This window comes from Pteropus medius, unplaced genomic scaffold (genome assembly GCF_902729225.1).
Source record: "Pteropus medius unplaced genomic scaffold, Ma_sr-lr_union100, whole genome shotgun sequence".
In the NCBI taxonomy this organism is placed as follows: domain Eukaryota; kingdom Metazoa; phylum Chordata; class Mammalia; order Chiroptera; family Pteropodidae; genus Pteropus; species Pteropus medius.
In genome coordinates this window covers 4,445,248-4,468,809 of record NW_024354875.1, presented here as the reverse complement: position 1 = coordinate 4,468,809, position 23,562 = coordinate 4,445,248, and the positions used below count along the sequence as shown (strand labels likewise).

The following is a 23,562-nucleotide window of genomic DNA, read 5'->3' as shown; positions in this document are numbered from 1 at the left end:
TGGGTTCTTATTTTACTCTTCCTTTACTACTTTGATGAAATTGGTATACTCTAACTAAACATTATACTGGATTCTCTTACTAAAAGCACCTGGCCAAACACAAATGTTGTCTGTGTCATTGAATAATTACAATTAGACATGAAACCTTGGCACATTTGGGATATATAGTCAAGTAAACAAATGCCCCACGTTAAATGAATCTTGTTTTTTAAGTTCCACGTGAAGGAAGTTAAAACAACTTTTGGTAGAGAAGACATAAAAGTAGGGACCATATTTGAGAGGTTGAGAAACGGTTTGTCCCCTGTTATTCTAATTTGTTTGAGAAAGTTGAGAGCATGTGGTATTTTTGATATTTGAGCGATGAGAGTAACTTTGCAGAGTTTTGTTAAAGAATGGGATTACAAGAATAAAGCATGGGGGGCAGAGAGTGGAATAATAATGGCTAACAAGCAGCAGTTCCTAGATGCAGGTTGCCTTCCCTCCTACACACTTTATACCAGTGGCATAGTCAGCTCTGCTAGAATGTGACACAGCCACTCCTAAAATCACCATTCTATGCAAAATCATGCACTGAAAACCACAGAGCTTAAGGCGCAAATGGTGTTAGCAAAACATGAAAAATCTTTGTCAGTGGTATATTTTTTTTAAAAAAAGGAACTTAATGATAGCACAGTTTTACACGTTAAATGATTAAAAAATACATAAGTACTATGATAAATATGGCACTTTACCTTCAAAAAGTCCTAGATTTTGCTTGTGAAAGTGGTTGTCGGAAGGATTGCAGCATGTGAATTATTGTCAGCGGAGGAAGGAGGGTTATCCAGATTGGATGGCAAATCATACTGCAGATGTGAGTGGATGTAACTCAGTAGGCTGCGAACTGAGGTAGCTGGTTTGAGGTGTGCAAATGTGTACATTTTGTGCTTTTCCACGCAACTTGCTCCAGCTGGCTGCAGTTTTCTGCATTCACCTGGTGCTTGCTGATGAATTTACGCATAATCGAATGCGAGATTTGCATTATGTTCAAATCGTTCCCTGATATATTAATTATATTTGAACAAATTTGTAGCAGAACTAATGGGACTAATTAGCTTATACTTTCCTATATTTCATGTTTCTCTGCTAACAGCATGTGCACGGGGCTTCCCTCTCTTTAAAACACCTTTCTTTTATCCACTTTTTGTCTTTCAAAGCCTGGTGCAGGTGAGGAAGCTTACCTAAAGCATTCTCTGAATTGGATTGACTTAACGTTTCTGTATTGGTACCTATTACCTATTTCCACATTATTTGTCCATTTCCAAAAAGTGTCAGTTGTAGATGACATAGGACACGACTTAGTAGTAAAAGGGGAAAAAAGCAACCAAATAGCTGAGTATCTCGAGGTTGAAGAAAACATATCAGGTTACTAGGTGAAATTAAGGTGTGTGTGTGTTTTAGCTTCAATGGGTGGCAGTCCTTTGGGTGAGACCTGTTCAGGGCCTCTAATAATATGCAGGTGCATTTCTGCAAAAGTCATTTTTCAAAGGCGAAATGACGTGATCTGACCATGCAACATTTGGAGATTTGGCAAAACACAGGGCTAATAGTTGAGATAGTGATCCTTTATGCCAGTCATTTTTAAAAGGTAGAAAAAACGTTTTTCCTCTCTGGCTTCCCTCTCACATTAAAGTTTACTTTGCAGTATAGGGCCTGGGGAGTCGGTGGGTGATAAAATGCCAAGCAGGGCACATTTCACACACATACCCCGCCCCCCCAATCTCCCACCTTTCCAGAATCCTTTCCAGATGCTAGGACCCGGTGGGACAAAGTCGGAGAAAGCGTGGGGGCTTTCATTCCTTAGCTTTTCTATTTGTATATTCCAAATGCGAAAAGTTATATTTGCATTATTGTTACTTCTTTGTTTTTAACTTGATTTTGAAAACTGATTTTCTGTTGATTCTTAAGCTATGACTGTGTAATAACGATTACCAAAAGAAGCGAGATACTTTGCACTACTCTCTTACAGATCTACAAATTGAATTGTGTCAAAGAAACAATCCCATCTGACAGAGTAAAAGTCTTAGGTAGTGAGATTTTCTGCATCTGAAATAGTTTCAGAATGCATACACATTTTGGTATGTTCGATGGAATTCGCCAGTGGACCTTTCTTAATGTCCTTCCTAATTCTTTCGGTGATTGAACTGTTGAATCTGTTATTAAAAGACTGGGAATCACTTCCTGTTTCAGCTCAGGCGAGCATAGCTTGGAAGTCATTCCCCTGTCCTCACAGCAAAAAAGCCTGAACAAACTGAAAATCAACGACTTTTCTTTAGGTCCATCAGAGAATTGAGGTCACAGGGCAGACTGCCACCCCGAAATCTAGAGAGACAGGCTCACGTTGAGAATCACAGTCAAGTTCATGTAAGAGAGGAAGAAATTCGTTTTCCTTCTATACTTCTGGGGCCCTGTAAACAGGACTGACAAAAGACATTAACAAGAGAGAAGCAAGTTTATTAGCGTGTGTGTCACTCATACAAGTGGGAGTACCCAGAGATGTGCAATTCAAACGAATGGTTAGGATCTGGACTTGTGTAGCATCTTAACAAAAGAACAATAAGTTTTTTGAGAAGTGACCAGAGAAAGGAAAGGACTCAGTTTCTAGGGCAGCAGATAATAGGAAGGCAAATATGTGAGAGATCAAATGGAAGATAAGGGCTGGTTAGTAAAGTTTATGTAGCTTCCTCTGGTGCCAGATCTGAGGTTGTCCCTGGTGATTAAACTCATCTTTCTGGTGGTGGTGGTGGTATCTTCGCAAAGTGTGCTGTTTTTAGGCAAATAGGGGAGGGCATCTGCATCTTCTCGGTGGCCTCCAGCTCAAAATAATCCTTATGCCAAGTGGCATATTTTGGGGTGACGTGTCCTCTACCCTACAATCAGCTTACCTTAAGGAACTGAAGCTACCGAGCAGTAACCAGTAGGAATATTTCCATGGTAATTTTGATGAATTGCTGGAGTCTGAGTGTAAACGAGCGTTAAAAACTCTCAACTTTTCTGCAGACAAACCTGACTAGCAACTTTTTAACAGTAAGGAGACTGGAGCCAGATTGTCTTTGTGAAAATCCCTGCTCATCTATAAAATGGGGAAATGATACCTGGTTCGTAAGGTTTGGAATATCGAATGGGATAATGGCACACAGCCACTACCAAGGATGAACTGGTGTGTGTGTGTGTGTGTGTGTGTGTGTGTGTGTGTGTGTGTGTGAGAGAGAGAGGAGAGAGAGAGAGAGAGAGAGAGAAGTTAGCCAGGGATTTGGCTCTTTGACCACTATTTTAGAGAAACTGAAACGGTAGCAGATGAGTATTTCTGTTTAAGTCATTTAATGAGTGTTTAACTAAAATTTAATGAGTGTTTGTTGTGTGCTTGGCATTATTCTAAGCACTTTGATGCCGTAAGTCCATTTAATCTTTACAAGGATTCTAGGATCTAGTTTAGCTACTATTACTGCTCCATTCGACATAGCAAGAAACTAAGGCAGTTTTGGTAAAGATGATATCAGGCCTCTGGTGACACCGTCTTGGCGCTGGTGGACCACATGTGTGGAAAGCATTGTGGGAGATAAGTAAGCGTTGACATGGTCAGGGAACCAGCAGGACCCGAGCTGGGAGTATGCAGGTCAGGGAAGAATATACTGGGTTGGGAGGAGTGGGAGGAAATGTCTGGGGTCAGACTTGTTGCCTCCAATACCTGCAGTTCTTTGCCCGAATGCTTTCTTTGGCCCCTGACACCTGCTTTGCCTGCTATGGCAAGCCACAAGTGATGGGGCTTTAAGGCAGGCCCCTAGTCTTCGGGAGATAGCGCTGAGGCATAACTATACGAACTCCCAGGTAACCAGTGGGGTTAAGCTCTAGCCACTCGTTGGGATGACTCGCTTGAAAGTGCACACATTTCCGGCAGCCTCGCCTGCCCTGTCTTGCTTCTCCACAACGCTACCAGGGTATTTGTTGCCTCCCAAATAAATACTTGCACAGAAACTCTTGTCTTGGAGTCTGCTTCTGGGAGGATCCCAGCCTGTAACAGTGTTGCGTGATAACAACAACAAATAGTTACAGTTATCAAGAGTATGGTAAACGAATCCTCAAGCTCAATCCCGTCTGATCTTGGAAGCTAAGCAGGGCTAGGCCTGGTTAGTACTTGAATGGGAGACCACCAAGGAACACCAGGTGCTGTAGGCATTAAAAAAATAAAAATAAGGGATTGTAAGCTGACAAGGTCCTTGCAATCTGTGAAGTCAACCAAGGCTTGCCTTGCCCAAAATAAATAAATAAACAAACGAATCCTCATACCAATCCATTTTACAGATGGAGAAGCTGAGACATGGCTTGATGAATTTGCCTAAGTAACACGCTCATGAACAGAACAGCTGGGTGGTCTCATTCATGTCAGCCACCTTGACCAACCCCTTGGCACCAAGCAGATACCCAGAGGCAAACGCTGTCTGATTGGGAGAGAAGCCATGGGAGAGTACTAGGAAATAAGGCTGAGTACTCTGTGTTTTAAATTTAATTACTGGGCCTTCAAGGGAACCTTTTAGCAAGGTCTCCTGTTCTGCCAACAAAGCCACACAAAGGTTTGTTTTTTTTTTTTTCTGTTAGCTGCTGCTTGGGTTGGATTTATGAAATTGAAATGTCCCCACCTAATCTGGATTTTCATACTTAAGTGTTTTCCCAAAGTTAGGGAGGTGCAGAGAGGAGCAAGGCCCGGCCACCCTGGTAAGGTGCCACCAGCCTGGACTTGCTCGTGGATGTGCGTGACTCTGGGAGGAGTGTGGGGGAGGGGACCTTTACACTGTCCCCCTTTCCTTGTGTTTTTATCCCTGAGAAATCCAAGGCCAGGTGACTAAGAGGCCCTGTGCCATGCATGATTTTTCCGATGCCAGTGAGAATGCTCGAAAGCCACCTAGCAAATGAATAAAAGTATGTGTGTGCATAAAAGGACTCCTATTTACTGCAGAATCTTCTGTCACTTTTCTGGTGACCTAGAAGGTAACCTGGGGTACTTCCATTTCTTCCAATCTACATTCTTTGCCACCCGATGGAGATTTAGCATTGCTGCCTCTCTAATTATGTGCAAGGAATAGTCAAAGCAACTTCTAAACTCTGAAACAAGGAACAGTCGTGTGTAGTTTGGCCTTTTTTTCCCCTGAACCTAGTAGCTTTGTCCCACCAATGGTATGTGGTCAGTATGTTATTTTGTTGGCCGATCACATTGGTGACCCTTGTAAGAATTTAGCCTCTTCTAAGTTAGAATGAAGTTAAACTTTTCTTCCACCAGGCAGAATTGATAGATTTCTTTCTCTCCGTCTGTCTGTGCATCTCTGAGTCTGTTTCTCTATCTATGCCTCAGTCTGTGTTTGGGGAGAACATTGCAATCCTAAGACTAGACTTTAGCTTTTGGAGCTTCCTGTGCTACGGAGGAACTTGATGCAACTCAACCTAAAGAAATGGACCGTTCAAAAGTTTGATGATCTTGGACATTCAGGACCCGAAAGCTAGGAACAGAACCAGGACAGCTGGCAGAGGCAGCGGAGAAAGCGCTGTCTCACTGGGGAATAGTCTGTCCAATTCATTTTAATCTTCTGTTCTTTTTACCTAAAGTTTCGAATTGCCAGGAACCCCCAGCAGATAGCTCACGACTGCCGCAGACTCGTCTTTTCCTTTCTCTTCGGCAAAATGCCTAGTCCCTTGGAACGAATGAATTGTGGATCTTCATTTCCTTTACGTAATTCAGTTGACCTTAAACTGACACACGCACCCCGTTGTCGTTGAAACCGGTTTAGAGCATCTCCTAAATCTGCCATCCCTTCCTGAGTCCTTTGCCTTCTCCTGAAACCAGTTATTCTTTAGGCTTTTCATCCTTAGCAGCCAGTCCTCAGTGGAGCAGCAAAACTTGATTTCAGTTGTGGTAGTTGGTGGCTTTTTGTTTTCTTGTTTTATCTTTTTAGTTCTTACGCCTTCCTTTCCTCCTCCTCAGTTGCAGGGCAGGGCGGAAGCCGAAGTCTCTGTCTAACCCCATCTACTTTGTCCGGTGCCACATTCCCTCGTAGTTGAAATTGATCTTTTCCCAGCAGCACTCAATCAATCTTACCACTTCCGGAATATTGTTAGACTTCATAGGATAGAACTAACTGATTATCAAAGCCTGACTTGACAGTTTCTTTTGGTGATTCCATTTACTGCCTTGGGCAGGTATTTCCGTGGCTTAGAACAGGCGATTGTGTCATTTGAAACCACTTCCCCATATTAAAAGTTCTTTCATAGCTACCACTCTAGTTTTGCTACAGTAATTTTTGTGCATATAAAATAAATTTTATTAAAATGCCTGCATACAATCGCTCCAGAAATTCTGGTGGCTCTAGAATTTTTGTACTTAAGGGGCTCAGAAGTAGAAATCTAGTTGGAAGTGGGGTGCAGAGTTAGGGTCAAGTGGCCAGGGGACTTGCCTCGAAGCTGTTCTTGCATAGCAAGCACACTGTTTTTAATTAGAGAGCATGTTAATAGGGTATTTTGGGGAAAATGGATTGTGAAGCCTTACCCCTCTCTCCCGTAGATGCTGTCTGCATATTTTTGGACTACACAAGTCTTACCCGTTTTCCCCAAAGTTGCTGGCATACTCTCTGCCCCTAGCAACTTTACTGTTTCCGTCCCAGAATTTCTTCACATTGGTTTGTTTTCTGGGAATTTTACTTTAAGATATCTGTTTACTTATTTTTAAGTCTTAAAAGTGTAATTCTCCCCCGTAATATATATTTTTTTCTAAAACAGACATTATATTTCAGTGAGTTTCATTATTGCCAAAAGCAGTATCTAACTTAAAGTGTCTTGCTCTCTCTTTTCTCTTTGGTAAGCTTTTATTTCTTGTGAAAGGAAGTCCTTTGCTGAATGGTAAGTATTGAAATCTTTACACTTTTAATCACTTTTTTCCCTCACTTATTATTACTCAGATTAGTTCTAATTTAATTTTCCACCCTGTAAGACAAGTAGAGGTTGAACTAAAATTGAAACATTATTTTAGTTCATTTTAGTGCTTAAAAAAATTCTCTCACACCCTCCAAGAAAGAAAAATCTCACACTCTCGTTTAGGGATTCCTAGACTGGTGTCTTAAGTTAGAAGATACTATGAAGCAGAACTTAGAACTCTTCTGGCTTGCTTCTAGATCACGGCTTGGAATTTCAAAGGATCTTTATTTAACCACTTACAGATTTGGGGGGCATTTGTTATATGCCGTGGAAGTGCAGACCTTGGCTTTCTTGAGTGATGGACAGACAGGACGGCCGGGGCAGTATGGACAGTAGCAGCTAGGGTGGCAGCTGTGAGAGCAGGTTAAAGGGCTCGACAGGTAAGCAGCACCCTCTGGCCTGGTGGCAATCGCTGCATTTGAGCCCTAATCATCCACTTTACGATCATTGTCATCTTGGTTTCTTTATCTATCTAGGAAAATGGGATTTCCGTCGCTTTTTTGTGGTTTCACACCAAAACTCATGAAAGGATTTTCACTAAATGGGTAGTTATATTTGGAATGGTCGGACTTAAAATACAAGCTATGGGATGTGTCAGTCACTTTGGTGACCTCTGGAGATGAGAGCGCCCCCGTGTGGCCGCCCTTCTGTGGAGAGGCCCAAACTTATTAAGCACCTTGGACAGAGAAAGCTGAGGGCTGAAATTTGAACATCCACAGTCAGTCTCCAGGACAGAAGCTCCACTGAGCTGCTTGTCGCGTGGGCAACGCTACAGAGCAGGCTTCAGGGTGGGCGGCAGGACAGGTAAGTGATTTTCTTGGCAAGTGCAGTGTAGACCAGGTACAGATAACACAGAACTAATTTGGTCTTCACAGGATTGTGAGAATGAAATGACACAAATTACACGTAGCGCCTTTGTAAACTGTTAATAATTGCATAAATATTAGTTACTATTGAGGAAGGTATATAAATATTATCAGAACTTGAATCCTAGGCCGAAATGCCTGAAGTTAATCAGATTTAATATCAGCTAATACTTAAATAGTACCAATTATGCTTCAGGTATTCTATATGTTTTATGTATATTGACTCATCAGCCCCATGAAGCTAGTATTATGATTTAGCATCTGTTTTATAAATGAGGATACTTAGGCATACATTAATTGAGAACTTGCCCAAGGTCATACAATTCCAAGCAACTGAGTCGGGATTCGAACCCAGGCCCTTTGGCCTCATAGTCCATTCTCATAACCATGACATTATTCAGTCGTATGGCGATGAAGTACAGAAAGCTATTATAGGTGAGAAAGCATGATGAGTTGGGGGCAGGGGGTAACATAAGATTGGATGTAAAGCAAATCAGGTCAGGCATTATATAAGTGGATTGGGGGAAGACTGGTAATCGGGCATGATCTTTGCTGGGGTCTGTCACCACATAACTTATGTCTTTTCTCATGGTTGCTTACTTGCCTGGAATATTCTTGTACTTCTTCTGTTGTTTTAGTAGTGTTAAGTCCAAGCTCACCAGAGGTCAGTGTTTCTGCCTCCCACATGGATGGCACTGATACTCAAGGCTGTTGTAAAAGACAGCTGGACGTTGTCCCTGAGGTCAGGAAAAGTTTTTGTTTGTTTTCATTTGGGAAGGTGGTGTAGGAGGGGAAAAAGGAAGAAGGAGCTCTTGTGTATTAAAAACTCTAGGTCTAGTAGCTTAAAATCGGAAAGATTTAGCCAGTTGGCCACAGGGAGACAATCTGACAGTTGCAGCAAGCCGGATGAGACACTGGCCCGTGTGGTTATAATGATGAAGTATAGGAGTTTGGAGAAGCATCGTACAAATGGAGGTCTCTGCAGCCCTCAAAAGCGGAAAATGATCTCAATTCCCAGTTTCTTCTGGAGCAGAGTCTAAGTTGTAGATATTTCCAGGAATAGATACTGGAATATAATTACTGAGAGTGTCACGATATTCATGAAGACTAGATTTCCATTACTTTCTTAATATAATTTGATTCATTTTCATTTTTTATTCATGAAGTCAGTTTTCATGCGATTGTCTTCATTTCTTTGTGTTTCCCTGACTTTAATGTGAATAAGAAAATAGAGAGCCCTACTCTGATTCTCTTTGATTTTATCAATAATGTAGCCTTTTAACAGATTTAGATGGCCAGGAAAATTTGTCATTTATGGTCAGCTTATCATTAAATGATTATGATACTCTGATGAAGATCCCACACCATACCCCCATTTACTAATCAATACCGGTAGCTGATGCATCGTGATGAATTGAACGTGGTGTAATGATGTGAAGCTATGCCATCTGCTATTGCATTTAATATTTAAATACTAAGTTTTGAAAGCATAATTTACATGTCATATATACAACTGTATGTATAACAACTATGCGTATTGCACATAAGCTTCGTAAACATTTTGAAATGCAGTCGTGTATTTGAAAAGAGGAAACAAATTACTTTGCAAGTCTTCATTCTTATTTTTCAGTAAATGCAAATATTATACTATATAGTTTTTTTATTTTCAAAAATTATCTCGAAAATCTGCATTTTGTAATTGGGTTCTCTTGGGACCTACGGAAGCGACTACCTTTTAGGAAAAATAAAATTATGCTAAGAAGTTTTATTGTATGAACAGAGAATTTTATTATTATTGTGCCGAACCAAAAAGTTCTCAAATATTGTAATAAGCAGAGAAAATAATTTCTTATGTTTGGATTAGGAAATCCACGAATGATGAGATTCTTGAGTAAGTTGAAGGAGTGAGAAGAAATGGTCCAGTTCAGTTCATTCCTAGAGAGAGTAGACTACGAAAACGGAATAAGAGAGAAAAATACGTCTAGCGTTTTGTGTACATTATAACTGAGTTAACGTGGTATTTATGATGCACTAATTTGTCATCCAGCTCTTGTCATTTTAAAAAGCAGAGGAAGTTTTTATGTTTAGCATAAGCAGTCTGCTACTTCTATAGCATATTTGCTTTGTTTGAAGCAATAAAGTACAGTAACCCTCTGTTTTTTCAAAAAAAAAAACAACCGATTTTGCAGCGTGCATAGTTGCATGTGTTGGCCTAAGCCCCGCCCCTGCAATTGATGCGCATTTTCATTCACCGAACCCATCGCATCTCAGGAGGGACAGTAGTGCTAAATCTTTGCAGTTTAACCAAGATGATCTCTTTGTAGTTTCATCTTTCTGAAGCCGTTTTTCACCTGAGCTTGTTAAACTGTTTTTGAGACAGAGAGAGAGAGAGGAGGGAGCAGGGAGGAGGGAGGAGGGAGGGAGAGAGGGAGGGAGAAGTGTTGCGGGGAGGGAGCCCACCCGCACATGAGCGGGCACGGGCGAGTGCTTGTCTGTATGTTAATGTGTACCTGTGACTATGTGTGTTTATGTTACGTTTTAAGCAATGAAAATGTAAGCATTTGCTCATCAGTAGTCACTGGGGAAATGTGAATCAATACCACTTCATACCTACAAGGGTGGTTATAAAAAAAAAAAACTGCATAAAAACACACACCGAGGATGTGGAGAAATCGGAACCCTCACACACTGCCAGAGGGAATGTAAAATGGTACAGAAATTTGGAAAACAGTTGGACAGTTCCTCAGAAAGTAAAGCATAGAGTTATCGTATGACTCAGCAATTCTACTCTAGGTATATGCCTAAGAGAACTGAAAACAACATAAGTTCCTGCAAAACAAATCCTAAGTGTTCGTATGAGCATTATTCATTATAGACAAAATGTGGAAACAGCACAGCTGTCCATCAAATAATGAATGAACAGATATAGTGTCTGTCTCTCTATGTAATGATGTATTATTCTGCCATAAAAAAGGAACTAGTAATACTTCCTGCAACATAGATGAATCTTGAAAACATACTAAGTGAAAGAAACCAGACACAAAAGGCCACATGTTGTATGATTCTGTTTATATGAAATGTTCAGAACAGGTTTCATTTTGGTGTAATGAAAATGTTCTGGAAATAGAGAATGGTGAGAATTTCACCATGTAGTGACTATACTTAGAACCACCAAACTTTACACTTTAATATCTAGAGTGAATTTTAGGGTATATGAATTATGTCTCAATTAAAAAAAAAAAAGTTTGAGCATCTGGAAAGTCAGGTATTAGCAAAGTCTGAGCCTGAGTGACAGATAGTTGACAAATACTTGCTAAAAGACTTGGACAAACCTGCACTTTCTCCTATGAATTTTTAGAGAATATGTTTAAAATATATGGAACTTAAATGAAATTTACCAAAGGCATAAAAATAGTAATAATGACATTAATAACAGCATTAATTTATCTCAAATATGTAGCAACAAACCTTTAGTTGAGTTTTAAAGAAAAGCTTGACACAATCAAGAAAATCTCAGTGAATAATTGTAAGATTTGTTGCACTTTTAGTGACATAGAAGGCTGTTTTCAGAATAGCTTTTGATTACTCCCATTAAGACTAGTTTCTTTCTTGTGAAATTAATTTGGTTATTATCAGATGCCAGATTGGTAAGATGATTTATAACTAGTATATTCTTGCAATGTAATGCTCTGAATTCTTCTTGAACATTTAAACCGAAAGTTGAGATATGTACCTCCTTGGTAAATGATAATGATGAAGTATTTCCTACTTTGTAGGTAGAATTGAAAATCACCATAATTAATTTCTTTTTCCTCTTTATAAAACTCCTTTCTCTCCCCCTTGAGACACATTGGTTTCTCAAGTTATAAATTCAGATTCTTTTGTTTGTTCTGGCCACTTAGTTTTTCTTATTACATATCTATTTAATTTTTAATTTCTCATTAAAGGTAAATACGGCTAATTTTCCTATCAATATTTTAAGAAGTCTTCCCATTTCTCTCTGTCACAACCTTGATATAGAGCTGTCTGGTATGGATAACTACATAATTAAAATGCCATTTTTTAAAATCGAATAGTTCTGGCAAAGCAGCCTAATCATACATTTTAAATGGATCAGAAGTTTATTTCTGTAAAGTTGAGATAAATGTTATAAATACTGTTTTGGAACTAAAAACAGTAAGTGGGATACTTAGTACTGTGGGGAAGGTTGCTAAAATTGTAGGATAAATACTTAGAAATGAACATCTCAGGGATTCCGACCTTTTCAGTTAGTCCCATTTATTGTATAATGTAGATATATTTAAAAAATACTAATCTTGAGTCATTGGGCAAATTACTCATTAAGTACTGACTACATGCCAGTCACTGTGCTAGGCTCTGGGTATTCATTCATTGGTGATCTAAACAGATAAGATAAATCTGCCCTGTGCCGTTTGTGCCGGAGCTCCTGGTGTGGGAGCACCTGTGTAGCTGGGACATAGTGACCGAGGGAGAGACCAGTGTGAGACGAGACCAGAGAGGCAGGCAGGGCGCTGGTAATCGCAAGCGTGTGGTTATGGTGAAGGGTATGGACTTTATTCCAACTGCAATGATAAGCCATTGAAGGCTTACTGCAAGGGAATCCAGCTGTAGTTTTACAAGTATTATTCTGTGGACAGTGGTTGGTGGGCATAAGAGGAGAAGCAGAGAATGCAGTTAGGGAGTTTGTTGTAATCCAGGCAAATAATGACGGTGACTTAGACTAGGGTAGTGGCCTATAGTTGGAAGTAAATCAATAACGAGCTGCATGGAAGAATTAACAAAGCGTTGTGGGTGGGATTTGGGGACAGCGGGGTAATGAGGGCCAAGGACGTATCAAGGATGTTTTTGACATCTCTGGCTTGAACAACTGGGTACCTGAGATGGGGAACATGGGGGAGGAGCAGAATCGGAAGGGCCGGATGGTCAGTGTTGTCTGGGGCACGTTGCGTGTGGGGGAGGATGTGTTCATGAGGCGGGTCTGCAGGGACTAGCCTGCTCTTTCTGGAGCTGTGGTCATGGATTTATGACCTGGGTACAAATTAGACTGAATAAATCGCTTCCACAACCAAACACTTCGTACTGGTTTCCAGCTCATAGATAAGTCGCTGTTATTGATCATGCCTTTATAATCTCTCATACAACTCAGCACTTTAAAAATGTCTCTGCATCTAATGGGCAGGACAGTATTCATGTTACAGTCAGTGCTCCCTTGTTGTCATCTGTCGTCTTTGTCCTTGGTGTTCCTGGAACTGCGCCTGCCTGGCCCACAAGGTCAAGTTACAGATTTGATCTTCACGTGGACCAGTTGGATTTTCCATTACCCTGTTACAGGCTGCATCCCTCACCTTGGGTGGCCAACTTGATAACCTACTAGGAAGGAAACTGGGCTGTAGGTGGAGCCAGTATGAAACAATGGCAATTTATCTTTGCTACTTAAAACTCAAACTTGCATTCTATCTCTGCCAGTACTCTAGTGGCCTCTACAAAAGCGGAGCCCACATATATTGTGCACTCGTCCCATTGACTGTGGTTGTATCTGCCTTCACATGAAGAATACATATGTTGAGAATATAAACCACCTCATTTTATTCATCTTTTCGATTTTCTGCAGCTAGTATTTTCATTTCCCTCCCCAAGTAGAAATGGGCCTTTTAGGTGCTGGGATTGTAAGTGCTTTGTTCTTTGCTGTACCTCTAGTTCTTGGCACAGGGACTGGTATGCATCTGGCACTTGCTGTTTATTAAATAAATGAGTCGTAGAAGGAACGGCCCAGTGGTCATTCTGTGAGGGGGGGACAATTCAGTTTTCAGAAACCTAGAGATTAGGCAGACTGTGTACTTCCTGTAAGACGATGTCCCTGAAACCTACTGAGGAATCTCAGCTGAAGAACATAACTTTAGGAACCATCCTGATAAAAAGAATTACAGAAACCATGAAGGTGAAGTTCCACGAGTGTGTGAAAAAGAGAATAAGGACAGATGAAAAGTGAAAAGCAGAGAAGAGGGGGCTGGGAGGAGGGTGACGTCATGGGAAAGCGCGGTGTCCCGGGAGAGCAGGAGCGGGGTCCACAGTGGGGAGATGCACTGAGAGTCCGGGAGGGAGGCGAGCGGAAAGGGACCTTCAGATCCGGGCAGCAATAAAGCAGGTGTAACGTGAGCCTGGTCATAGTGTGAAAAATGGTGGGGGAAACGCCATTCCCTTTCTGTTTGTGCTCTTCATCGCTCATGATTCTGGCCGAGGGGGAACTTTTCATAAGCAATAATTAGTTTTGCTTTCCCGCCGTCCGTAGCCTGGCCTCCACAGGACATCGTTTGTACCGATACTGAAGGGTTTATCTGCGATTTCTTGTAAGCTGATTACTTACTGATCAAGGCCGTGTTTTTCCATTGATCCTATTTCAGGTTACGGTGTTCGATAGATATAATTATTTAGGAGAATCGCAAGAAAGTTACAGTAGCTAAAGAAGATTATGTTCAAGGCCAATGTGAAAAGTAGAGGAGCTTTTCCGTTGAACTTTCATTAAATTCTCTACAGAGACTGCTACAGAGCTATAATAATAAGCCCATGACAATAAAGGAACCTGGGTTGTTCTGGTAATGGGGAGATACACACATACACACACATAAGTTTTTCCTTGGGCATTTCTTTTGGGGTTATTCATATGGGGGAATGGGGAGTACATTTGAGCCTTATTAGGATGCTACTATCAGCAGAGCCTTTTGCACATAAGTGAGGTTTCCTTCTAGTCATGAAAAAAGTCGCTGCCATCTATTCAACACCCACCTCGTCCCAGACATATTACAGTTATCCTGGGAAGAAGGTATTATGCCTAATTTACAGTGAAGTAATTGGAGTTCAGAGAGTTTTAAGTAATTTGCCCTAAGTCGCAGGGCTAGCAAGTGGGAGAATCCTGCCCCTTTCTACTCGAGAGCCCGTGCACTTTTCAGCGTGCCGTCTGAATGGGCATCTTATCTTTGGGGAACCAGAGAGTTACCCGTTTGGGCAGAAGCCAAGAAAACTCCACAGAGAAAACGGAACCACTAGATGAGCGCCCTTTCAGCACCCCGTCTCCTTGTCTGTCTGCTGACTCATATCTGCACCTGACGTTGGTGTTACGACAGACATGTCATGTTATGAAGGACAAGGCTCTTCCCTTTAAGGACTTGATTCTTTTGTTTATCTCTTGCACCTTTAGTCTGTGTCTCTTTCTTTACTACTTCTGTTCATGAGCATAAACCAGTCCGTCACCAAAGCAGATCCTTTCTGTACTGGTTAGTAATTGCTTTATAACAAACGATCCCAAAACTTGGTGAAGTCAAGTATCATTTATTTGGCTCGTTTTTCTGTGGGTCAGCAAATCAGGCACGGGCTCAGCTGGACTCACTCACACATCTGTGGTCAGCTGCTGGTCACCTGCACAGCTTTGCTTCTGGGGCATTAGCTGGCTAGTGGCCAGGGCCATCAGGGTGGCTGGCTACCCTGGGCTTGTCCACGTGGTTGTTTGGGAGGGTTTCAAGAGGGAGCAGAAGCCTGCAGATCATCTGGGGGCCTAGATTCAGAACTCTTAGAATGTCTTTTCCTCTGTGTCCTGTCAGTCACGAGGCCAGCCCAGGTTCAGGAGAAGCAAACTGCTGAGCCCTGGGACTCTTCTCCGTCAGTGGCTCCAGTCCACCCGATGGCCATGCTCACCCCACCACTTGGGCTGGATCCAGTGCTAGGGACTGGGTTCCCTCGGTCACTGCATTTAGAACACTGTGTGGCAGTTGTTAGTTTACTTCTCAGTAGAAATTGAGCTCCTTAAAAACAGGGGCGGTGTGTCAATGCTGGATTTGGCACAGAATAGGTAACTTTTAAAAGTTGAAGTTTTTGTGAAAATAAAGTATTCCAGCAGTTGGTACCTAGCAATGTGGAATGGAAGATAATGTATACTTGCACTTTAAAACTTGCTTGTTGACATTTAAAAACTTTGGAGCAGACTCTACTATATGAAAATCAAATGTTTTTTTGAAAGAATAAAGGGGGTAAAGAGTCCATACCAACATTCTGAGCAGAAATCATTATTAGATCTTTATGTACTGCCCTCGTTTTTATTAGGTTACAAGTTGGCTTAAAAGGAAGACAAGTCATGTTTTCATGGCATATTTGTCAGAGGAAGCATAACCATCCATTAACTGGTCCCTGGGGATTTGGGATAATATTTCTATTTTAGAATGTAATACGAAGAAAGGACATCAGCCAGTGTCCTGGAAGGGACATTACTCTGGAAGACACTGAGAAAAAATGTTTCTGATAGATGAGAGCTGGGATATGCATACTGTAAGCTCATTTTTAAGTGAGTCTGTCTTACCGGTGTATTACCGTTTAACTGGTGGATTGTCATGTGCATTTTTATATGTTTTAGGTTCAGCTGTCTGTGTACCTCCCCGGATTCCTAAAACAGCCCATTTTCCCATCACTGGGTTGACATCTAACCATGCAGAGGAGAACAAGAGGACTTAATACTGGGCTCCTTCTGCTCTTTTCTCAAATCTGCTACGTTGGGGTCAACAATATCCCTCCCGTCACCCTGGCCGCGTTGGCTCTCAACACCTGGTTTTTCTTGAGTCCTCTGAAGCCACTGTACGGCTCCTGCCTCAGCGTGGAGAAGTGTTTCCAGCAAAAAGACTGGCAACGCTTGCTGCTTTCCCCCTTTCACCATGCGGATGATTGGCACTTGTACTTCAACATGGTATCTCTGCTGTGGAAAGGAATAAATCTGGAAAGAAGACTAGGAAGCAAATGGTTTGCCTATGTCATCGCCACGTTCTCCCTGCTCACTGGGGTGGTGTACCTGTTCTTGGAATTGGCCTTTGCAGAATTTATGGATGAACCCAGCTTCAGAATGAACTGTGCTGTGGGTTTCTCAGGTAAGGCAGACACATTTCTAAGGTGGCATCACGCCTAGTGACAGTACGGGAGGTGTGGTTGCTTTCCTTTGATGAAGCGTGGGTCCCCAGTTGGTGAGGGAACGGAATTCTGAGTGGTTAAGGGCTGCTGGGGGTTGGATTTCAGAGCGGAGGCTGATTGGAGCATAGGAGGCACAGACGTTTTGCTATGATTTACTCTTGGGCAATTTGGATGACGTTCTGCTCAAAGGTAGTTTTGTAGGAGATGTGGTACTGGAATATGCATCGGCTCCGTGCGGGTGGGGTCCAGGAGAGGCCCCAGGTGTGTTCGTGATAGGGAGTTCTCCAAAAAGATGATATGCCTCTTAATGACTAAACGCATCCCACCCTGCCATGGCATGCTCACCATGTTTTAGAAGCCATGACCATCATTCCATATCGCTCACGCTATTTAATTCATATAACAGATTCATAGGGAGCTGGCATCATCTTGGTTTTGTAGATGAGGAAGCTGAGACTCAGAGAAGTAGGAAACTTGCTCCAGGATACACACCTCACAAGTGGGGGAGCGGGGATTCGAATCCATTCTTCGTGACGTTCACCGTGTGTTTGCGTTGCTTCTCACTTTTCCCCCCTCACTAGTTAAGTTCCTTTTTTTTTATGCATATATCATAGAACTGAAATTGCCATCAGGGTTTAAATTAGGTGTTTTAAAAAATCAGAATGCGAGGGGGGCGGAGGGAAATAGTTTTGAAACAGAAGGAAATCTAACCTTTCCTTCCATCTTCCCCGCTCTCCTTCCGCCTTCCCTCTAAGATGCATCCTCCTGCATCTAATTGTGGGAGAAGAAAGGAAATCCGCCTGCCTTCAACACGTCTCTCCACAGAGGTTCGAAAAACACACATTATTTGTCTATGTTTTTAATGGAGTTCAAATTCACATGACATAAATTAACGATTTGGAAGTGTACGATTCAGTGACATTTAGTACCATGGCCGGCATTCTGTCCCCGTTTTGTGTGTTACATGTTTAGTAGCGTGCAGAAAGTCAGTATGAACTTCTGTGTTAAGAGACATGAAAAGAAGGGTGGCCTTGAACACTGTCCTTCTGCCAAATGCCGGGTTGACTTATAAGGAATGGAGCAGGTTTCAAAGCAAAGAATTGGATGCAATCGAATAATCATTGTCACATTAACTAGTTTTCTTTGCAAGTGTTGATTGATTACCTCCACATTTAGATTGTTGATATTTGTATGCTCTTTCTTCTCTTTTAGGAGTTTTGTTTGCTTTGAAAGTTCTTAACAACCATTATTTCCCTGGAGGCTTTGTCAGCGTCATGGGCTTTCCTGTACCCAACAAATTCGCTTGTTGGGCAGAACTTGTGGCGATTCATTTAATGGTGCCGGGGTAAGTGTTTACTCTTAGAGAATACAAATGAAGAGCCCGATGTTCTATGGAGAAAGAATTGCAATAATAATGAGATAACCAGTTGTGTTTTACAGTGAAATTTATTCTTTAATCATATGGACAGAATCGAGCTTAATGGTTTTAATGTCAGACATTCCCGAGTTTGAATCCTGTCACCTACTGTGCTGTGTAATTTTGGTGTACTTGTCTTATCTGAATTTCCGTCTCCTCACCTTTTAGGTAGGAATAAGACAACCTGAGATACAGATTTGAGGATCGAGATTAACCATCTTATCAGTTAATGAATTCTAACAATAATAATCCAAAGAGGCACATAGAAACCACGCGATTATAAGATTTAAAAAAATCACATTGGATATCGGGCCAATGCCTTTAAGCCATTTTAGTTGTGAATTGTCTTGGCAATATAACTCTTTAAATGAAAGGCTTTACTCCCAACCTCGATATGTAAAATGGACCAAATCCTAACTGTTTGGGGTTGAAAGAAAGCATGGGGCCCCATTCCCTTCGCCTTAGCTCTCTGTTGCTGTGGCTGCCTCAGAGGTATCTCCATAGGACCCTAGGACTCCAAAGAACACAATTTGAGAACCATGACGTTTATGAATCTTTGACAGACGAGGATGAGGAAACTCAAGAAGTTGGGAGACTCATCAGACAGCTCCTGGTAGACACCGGACTGGTTAGGAAGGACTCAGACCTCCTGACTTCTGGCTGGTGCTTCTGCCTGGGGTGCTGCGCTTTTCCACTTTGGTTCCTTTTTCTGCTTTCTGTTTAGAAAAAGGATGGCGAATTGTGTTATTTTTCCACCTCTTTCACCGGCTTCACTCGTCTCAATCTGTATAAGGCAACTGGAAGCCCATGGTTTGTTTATTTTTACTCTGGGGACCTGGACACTGAAGAAAGGGATTTGCGATTTAGAAAGAAGGAAAGGTGATTTTCTCGCTGCTGGCTTTTTCAGACAGGAGTTTTTATTTTGCTTTTGGTTTGTGTGGATGTTGGGTGTTGTCCATCACTCGACAATATTCTCCTCGGGCCCAGCAGCCTCGAGTCCTTCTTAGATGCTAATTTCCCATCACAGGCAGCCATTGCCAGCTGGTCTGTAAAAGGCAGCGACGTGGCCACCAAACACCACTCATTTGCAACTGTATTGTTATTTTGTGACAGTTCCACAAAGAAAGCCTAACAAAATCTTCAAAGTTTTCTTTGAAAAGGGGTCCAGTAATGTGTTTGTCCCTTAACCGAACAGCCCTCTCTATACCTTGTCACTCATGGCTCCCTGACTTGCTTGATGTGACTCGCTTCTCAATGTAGATGAGACACTCTTGAATGTGACAGCAACACCCAACATTCATATGAAAATCACTCCCTTTGGTACTTGAACTTTTATTCTATAATGAATCCTTTGAATAGCAGAGCCTTTAATATTCTCATGCAACTATTTCTGAAGACTCCCATCACGCATTTTATTTTTTAGGGTCCCCCTTCCATGGAAAAGGCACGGTTGTATTTTCAGGCAGTATGCTTATTCTGCATTTAAGGACCTGGGAATTAAATGAAATTTCTTATCTTTGAAGTTTGAAAGGATAAATCTTTTGATTGTTAAGATTCGACTGCTTTGAATAATAAGCTTCTGATATCCAAGCATCTACTTATGCATGTGTCCAAATAAAGACTGAGCTAACCGCGGGTCCAGGAAACCTAAGAAGCACGTGCTCCTTCGAGATGGAGCTGGAAGGATGGGAGAAACCAGAGCTCTCTTTGCTCTGCGTTGCTGTTCTCCTGGTGGGTTGTCAATTAGAATTTTCACTGGGAAAACAGTGTAAATCTTGAGAACAAAGCCTGCTTTATTGTTGGACTTAATGAGCTGCCCTTTCGAGAGAAAGAAAAAAAAATCTGCCAGGCAAACATTTGGTGGACCTCTGTGTTATATGAAAGCCATGGAATTAGTAATTTCCCCTAGTTACGGAGTTTGGTGGAGGGCAGCGTGTCCAGAGAGCCGGCCATCAAGCACTGGGAGGAGTGTGGACTTGACCGCATGGCGAAGTAATCACACATCTTTGCTGCTGCTTTTGCTTGTCGCAGGACCCTTGTGTGGACCTTGTTTCAGTGATTGCTTGGCCTTGTGTGCATGTCTTGGGACCCAGATAGGTGACCGTGTCCAAAGAAGTGCCCTGTGCCTGAGTAAGCCCAGGAGGGATGTGTACAGGCTACTTCAGGAGGCTGCCTGGCAGAAGGAGTGGGAATCCGATGCCAAGTGTTACTTTCTAGCCCAAATTATGAACCTCTGCAATTTCTCTATGAGCCTAAGGCTCTCTAGTCTGAAAACTCAAGCTCAGGGAGAGATGAACATTACTCAGAGTAAGAGAACCACTCAGTGTCCACGCTGGAGACTGTGGTCAACTGTGAGAGGACCAGGCTCACGGACCAGCTGTGAGACCTCAGGTGCGTCATACAGCCCCTCCGAGCCTCGATTTTCCTTATCTGTAAAATGGGAATATTACTTATCTGGTCTGCTTCATGTCAATTTTAAGGAGTCAAACAGGTAATCCATATGAAAGTGCTTTATCAATGATACAGTACTTAACTCATCATTTTTATTATGAGACAAATCACTGAAAATGTGCACTGTCCCTGAAAGGGACGATACTTTCTTTCTTTTCCTCCTAAAATGAATAAAACCAGCTGTTATTTAATTTTTTTTGTTTGAGTTCTCTCTTCCCATCTCTTGCTTCCCTACTTGACTTTTCCATCCTGAATGGTGATTAGTGGTCTGAAAATCCCTGTGAGCTACTCTTAAACACAAACGAAGCAGGCCATGACCAACTTTGGACTCTAGGCAACTGTTTAGTACAACATGGCAGTTCTGGAGAGGTTACACGCTCAGCTTTGGGTGCTGCCCCACTGCTGATGTTTGAGGAGAGTAATGACTCTGACCCTACTAAAAACTGCAGGTTAGATTGACCAAATGAGAGAAAAATAGATTGAATATAGTTTTTGCTTGTTCCAGATTTTTAATTATAAACAACTTTAGACATAAGTTGCTGAAGCTTTTGAAAGTAAGTGGTAAATATCATGACAACTTCACCCCTAAAAACTTCATCAGGTATCTCCTAAAGATATTCTTTTGCATAACCACATTACTGCTGTCATACCAAACAAAATTAATTGTAATTCTCCAGTGGTGTCTAGTAATTAATTGGTCCATATTCAAATCTCCCAAGTTTTCAAAATGTCTTTTGTAACTTTTTGGAGGGGGAGGGGTGGGCATGAGGTAGAACCAGGATTGAGTCAAGGTTGACACATTGCATTCGATTATTATATTTCTTCGTTTTCTTTTACTCTAAGGCAGTCATTCCACCTTTTGATTTTTCCTCGACATTGAAAATGAATGTCACAGATATTTTTTGAAGTGGTTAGGTCTTTTCTAGAATGCCCCATGTTCTAGATTTGTCTGCCTGTTTCCTTGTAAGGTTACTTAACTTCATCCTCTGACCCCCGCATTTCTGTAAGCTGGAAGTTAGGTTTAAAGGGTTAAACTGGATTTTTTTTGTCAAGACTACTTCGTAGGGGTGATACTGTACACTGCATGTTGCATTACATCAAAAAAGCCATAATGCCAGATTGTCCCTCTATTAGGAATTCTGAGTTTAATCACTTAAGGTAGTCTTCATTGTAAGGGTACATCTGTCCCTTTGTAATTGGCAAGTCATCTATAGGGTAGGATTTGTACATCATGCAGATAGTTTGTTCTCAATAACCTTTTTCCTTATGGTTTAGTATCTATCCATCATGATCCTTGTCTGAATTGGTTATTTCATGGTGAATTGTGAAGGATGATTTTCTGATTCTATCATTCCATTTATTATATGAGGTTAATCCAGAGTTGGAGGTTAATCACCAAAGGCAAGGAATTGAGGAAGGTGAATGTTCTGTCAAGGGCAGATCTTAGTTTTGGGGGCTTGGAGCCCCCCAAATTTTGTGGGTTCTCCGTAAGAAAGAAATACAAAATTAGAAACAAAAGTAAAAATTTTAAATGAGCAAAGGAAACTCAACAGCGTATGAATTTTTAAGAGCTGACAAATACTAGAAACATTACAAAATACATAAAAATAATATCGCATTAACTTCCTGGCATGCATCTCTAATATTTTCCCCCGCAGGTTTTGCTTCATATTCTTTGATTTCTTCTTCACATAACAATAACTTGGAAATTGCGTTTCTGTAGAGAGAATAGCGTAGTGTATCAAAGTCAGTTTTTTATTATAGAACATTTAGAAAAGCTTTCACAACTTATCATGTAAAATTTTAGAATTGTTATCATATTTGGGGAAACCTATAAAGTTTATTTTTACATACGAGCTATAAAATTTCAGGGCTTTTAAAGTTTTCTTGTGTAGTTTTCAAGTTTCTTGACTGTTCTTTGAGTTGATTTGAGTGTCGTCAGGATCTTTAGTGACATAGTACAAGATTCATGTTTTCTTCACGGGTATCAATACTTTGCATTGTGTCAATAAGAAATATTACTTATGGTTCACTCTTCTACGTTGACCGAATCACCAGAAATCCAAGAACTTATTCATTACTTCTGTTTACAGCTTTTGATGTGATTTGAAAATATTTTTTATTTGAGAGCTGCAAACACAGGAATTCTGATAAAGTTTGTTTCGCATGATTCTCAGAAAAGAGAAGTGGATGGTGCATATAATTTAATGTACTGTGTTATCATGTATACTCCTGATAGAGAACTTCTGTTTCTCTTCTGTTTTAACTACGTATTGATGGGATGTGACCTCCACCTACAGTTTTACATGCTCGGTGGTTGGAAGAATTTTCCAGACTCTGGGTTCTGACTCCAGCACGAGACTATATATATATATATATATATATATATATATATGCGCCTTAGGACCCTTGAGAGGGCTGCAGGACCTCGCTCCTGTGCTTCCTGTTAGAATTCTCATTAAGGACACACGGTCGGCGTTAAGAGCATTTCCGGAAACCATTTCTACACAGCATTGACTAACAGTGACTTCACCCTGTGCTGAAATGACTGCGAACCACATAAATAAGCCCCACTGAGCTGAAACTTAATGTATCTTCAATTTGGCTTCCCTTTAGTTGAATCCCCAAAGATGTCTGTAGCCAGTCAGTCTAGTGCCATCATCTGACCTGGGAGGAAGCACGATGGAGGGGAAGCTGCAATGGAAAGAGATAGCAGTGTTAGCCGGGGCGGTGAAGATATATCACTCTCACAAGTGTTACAGAAACATGCGACCACGCGAACGTGTCGTTTGGAGCCCTCCCACAGCTCGGGCGGGCCCCTGGCAGGTGAGGCGCCTAATGTTTCACGAGCTCCTTGGAAAATCT

At 41.4% G+C, this 23,562-nt stretch overlaps 1 protein-coding gene across 2 annotated transcripts in view; it reads left to right on the top strand.

Annotated features, from left to right (window-relative positions):
- RHBDD1 (rhomboid domain containing 1) overlaps positions 1–23,562 on the top strand; it is a 112,042-nt gene that overhangs the window by 7,524 nt on the left and 80,956 nt on the right. For both annotated transcript variants that reach the window (XM_039855787.1, XM_039855788.1), the window contains exons 2-3: positions 16,285–16,789; positions 18,042–18,174. In XM_039855787.1, the coding sequence (XP_039711721.1) occupies positions 16,357–16,789; positions 18,042–18,174 (566 nt within the window). In that variant the 5' untranslated portion in view covers positions 16,285–16,356. The remainder of the gene's footprint in view (positions 1–16,284; positions 16,790–18,041; positions 18,175–23,562) is intronic.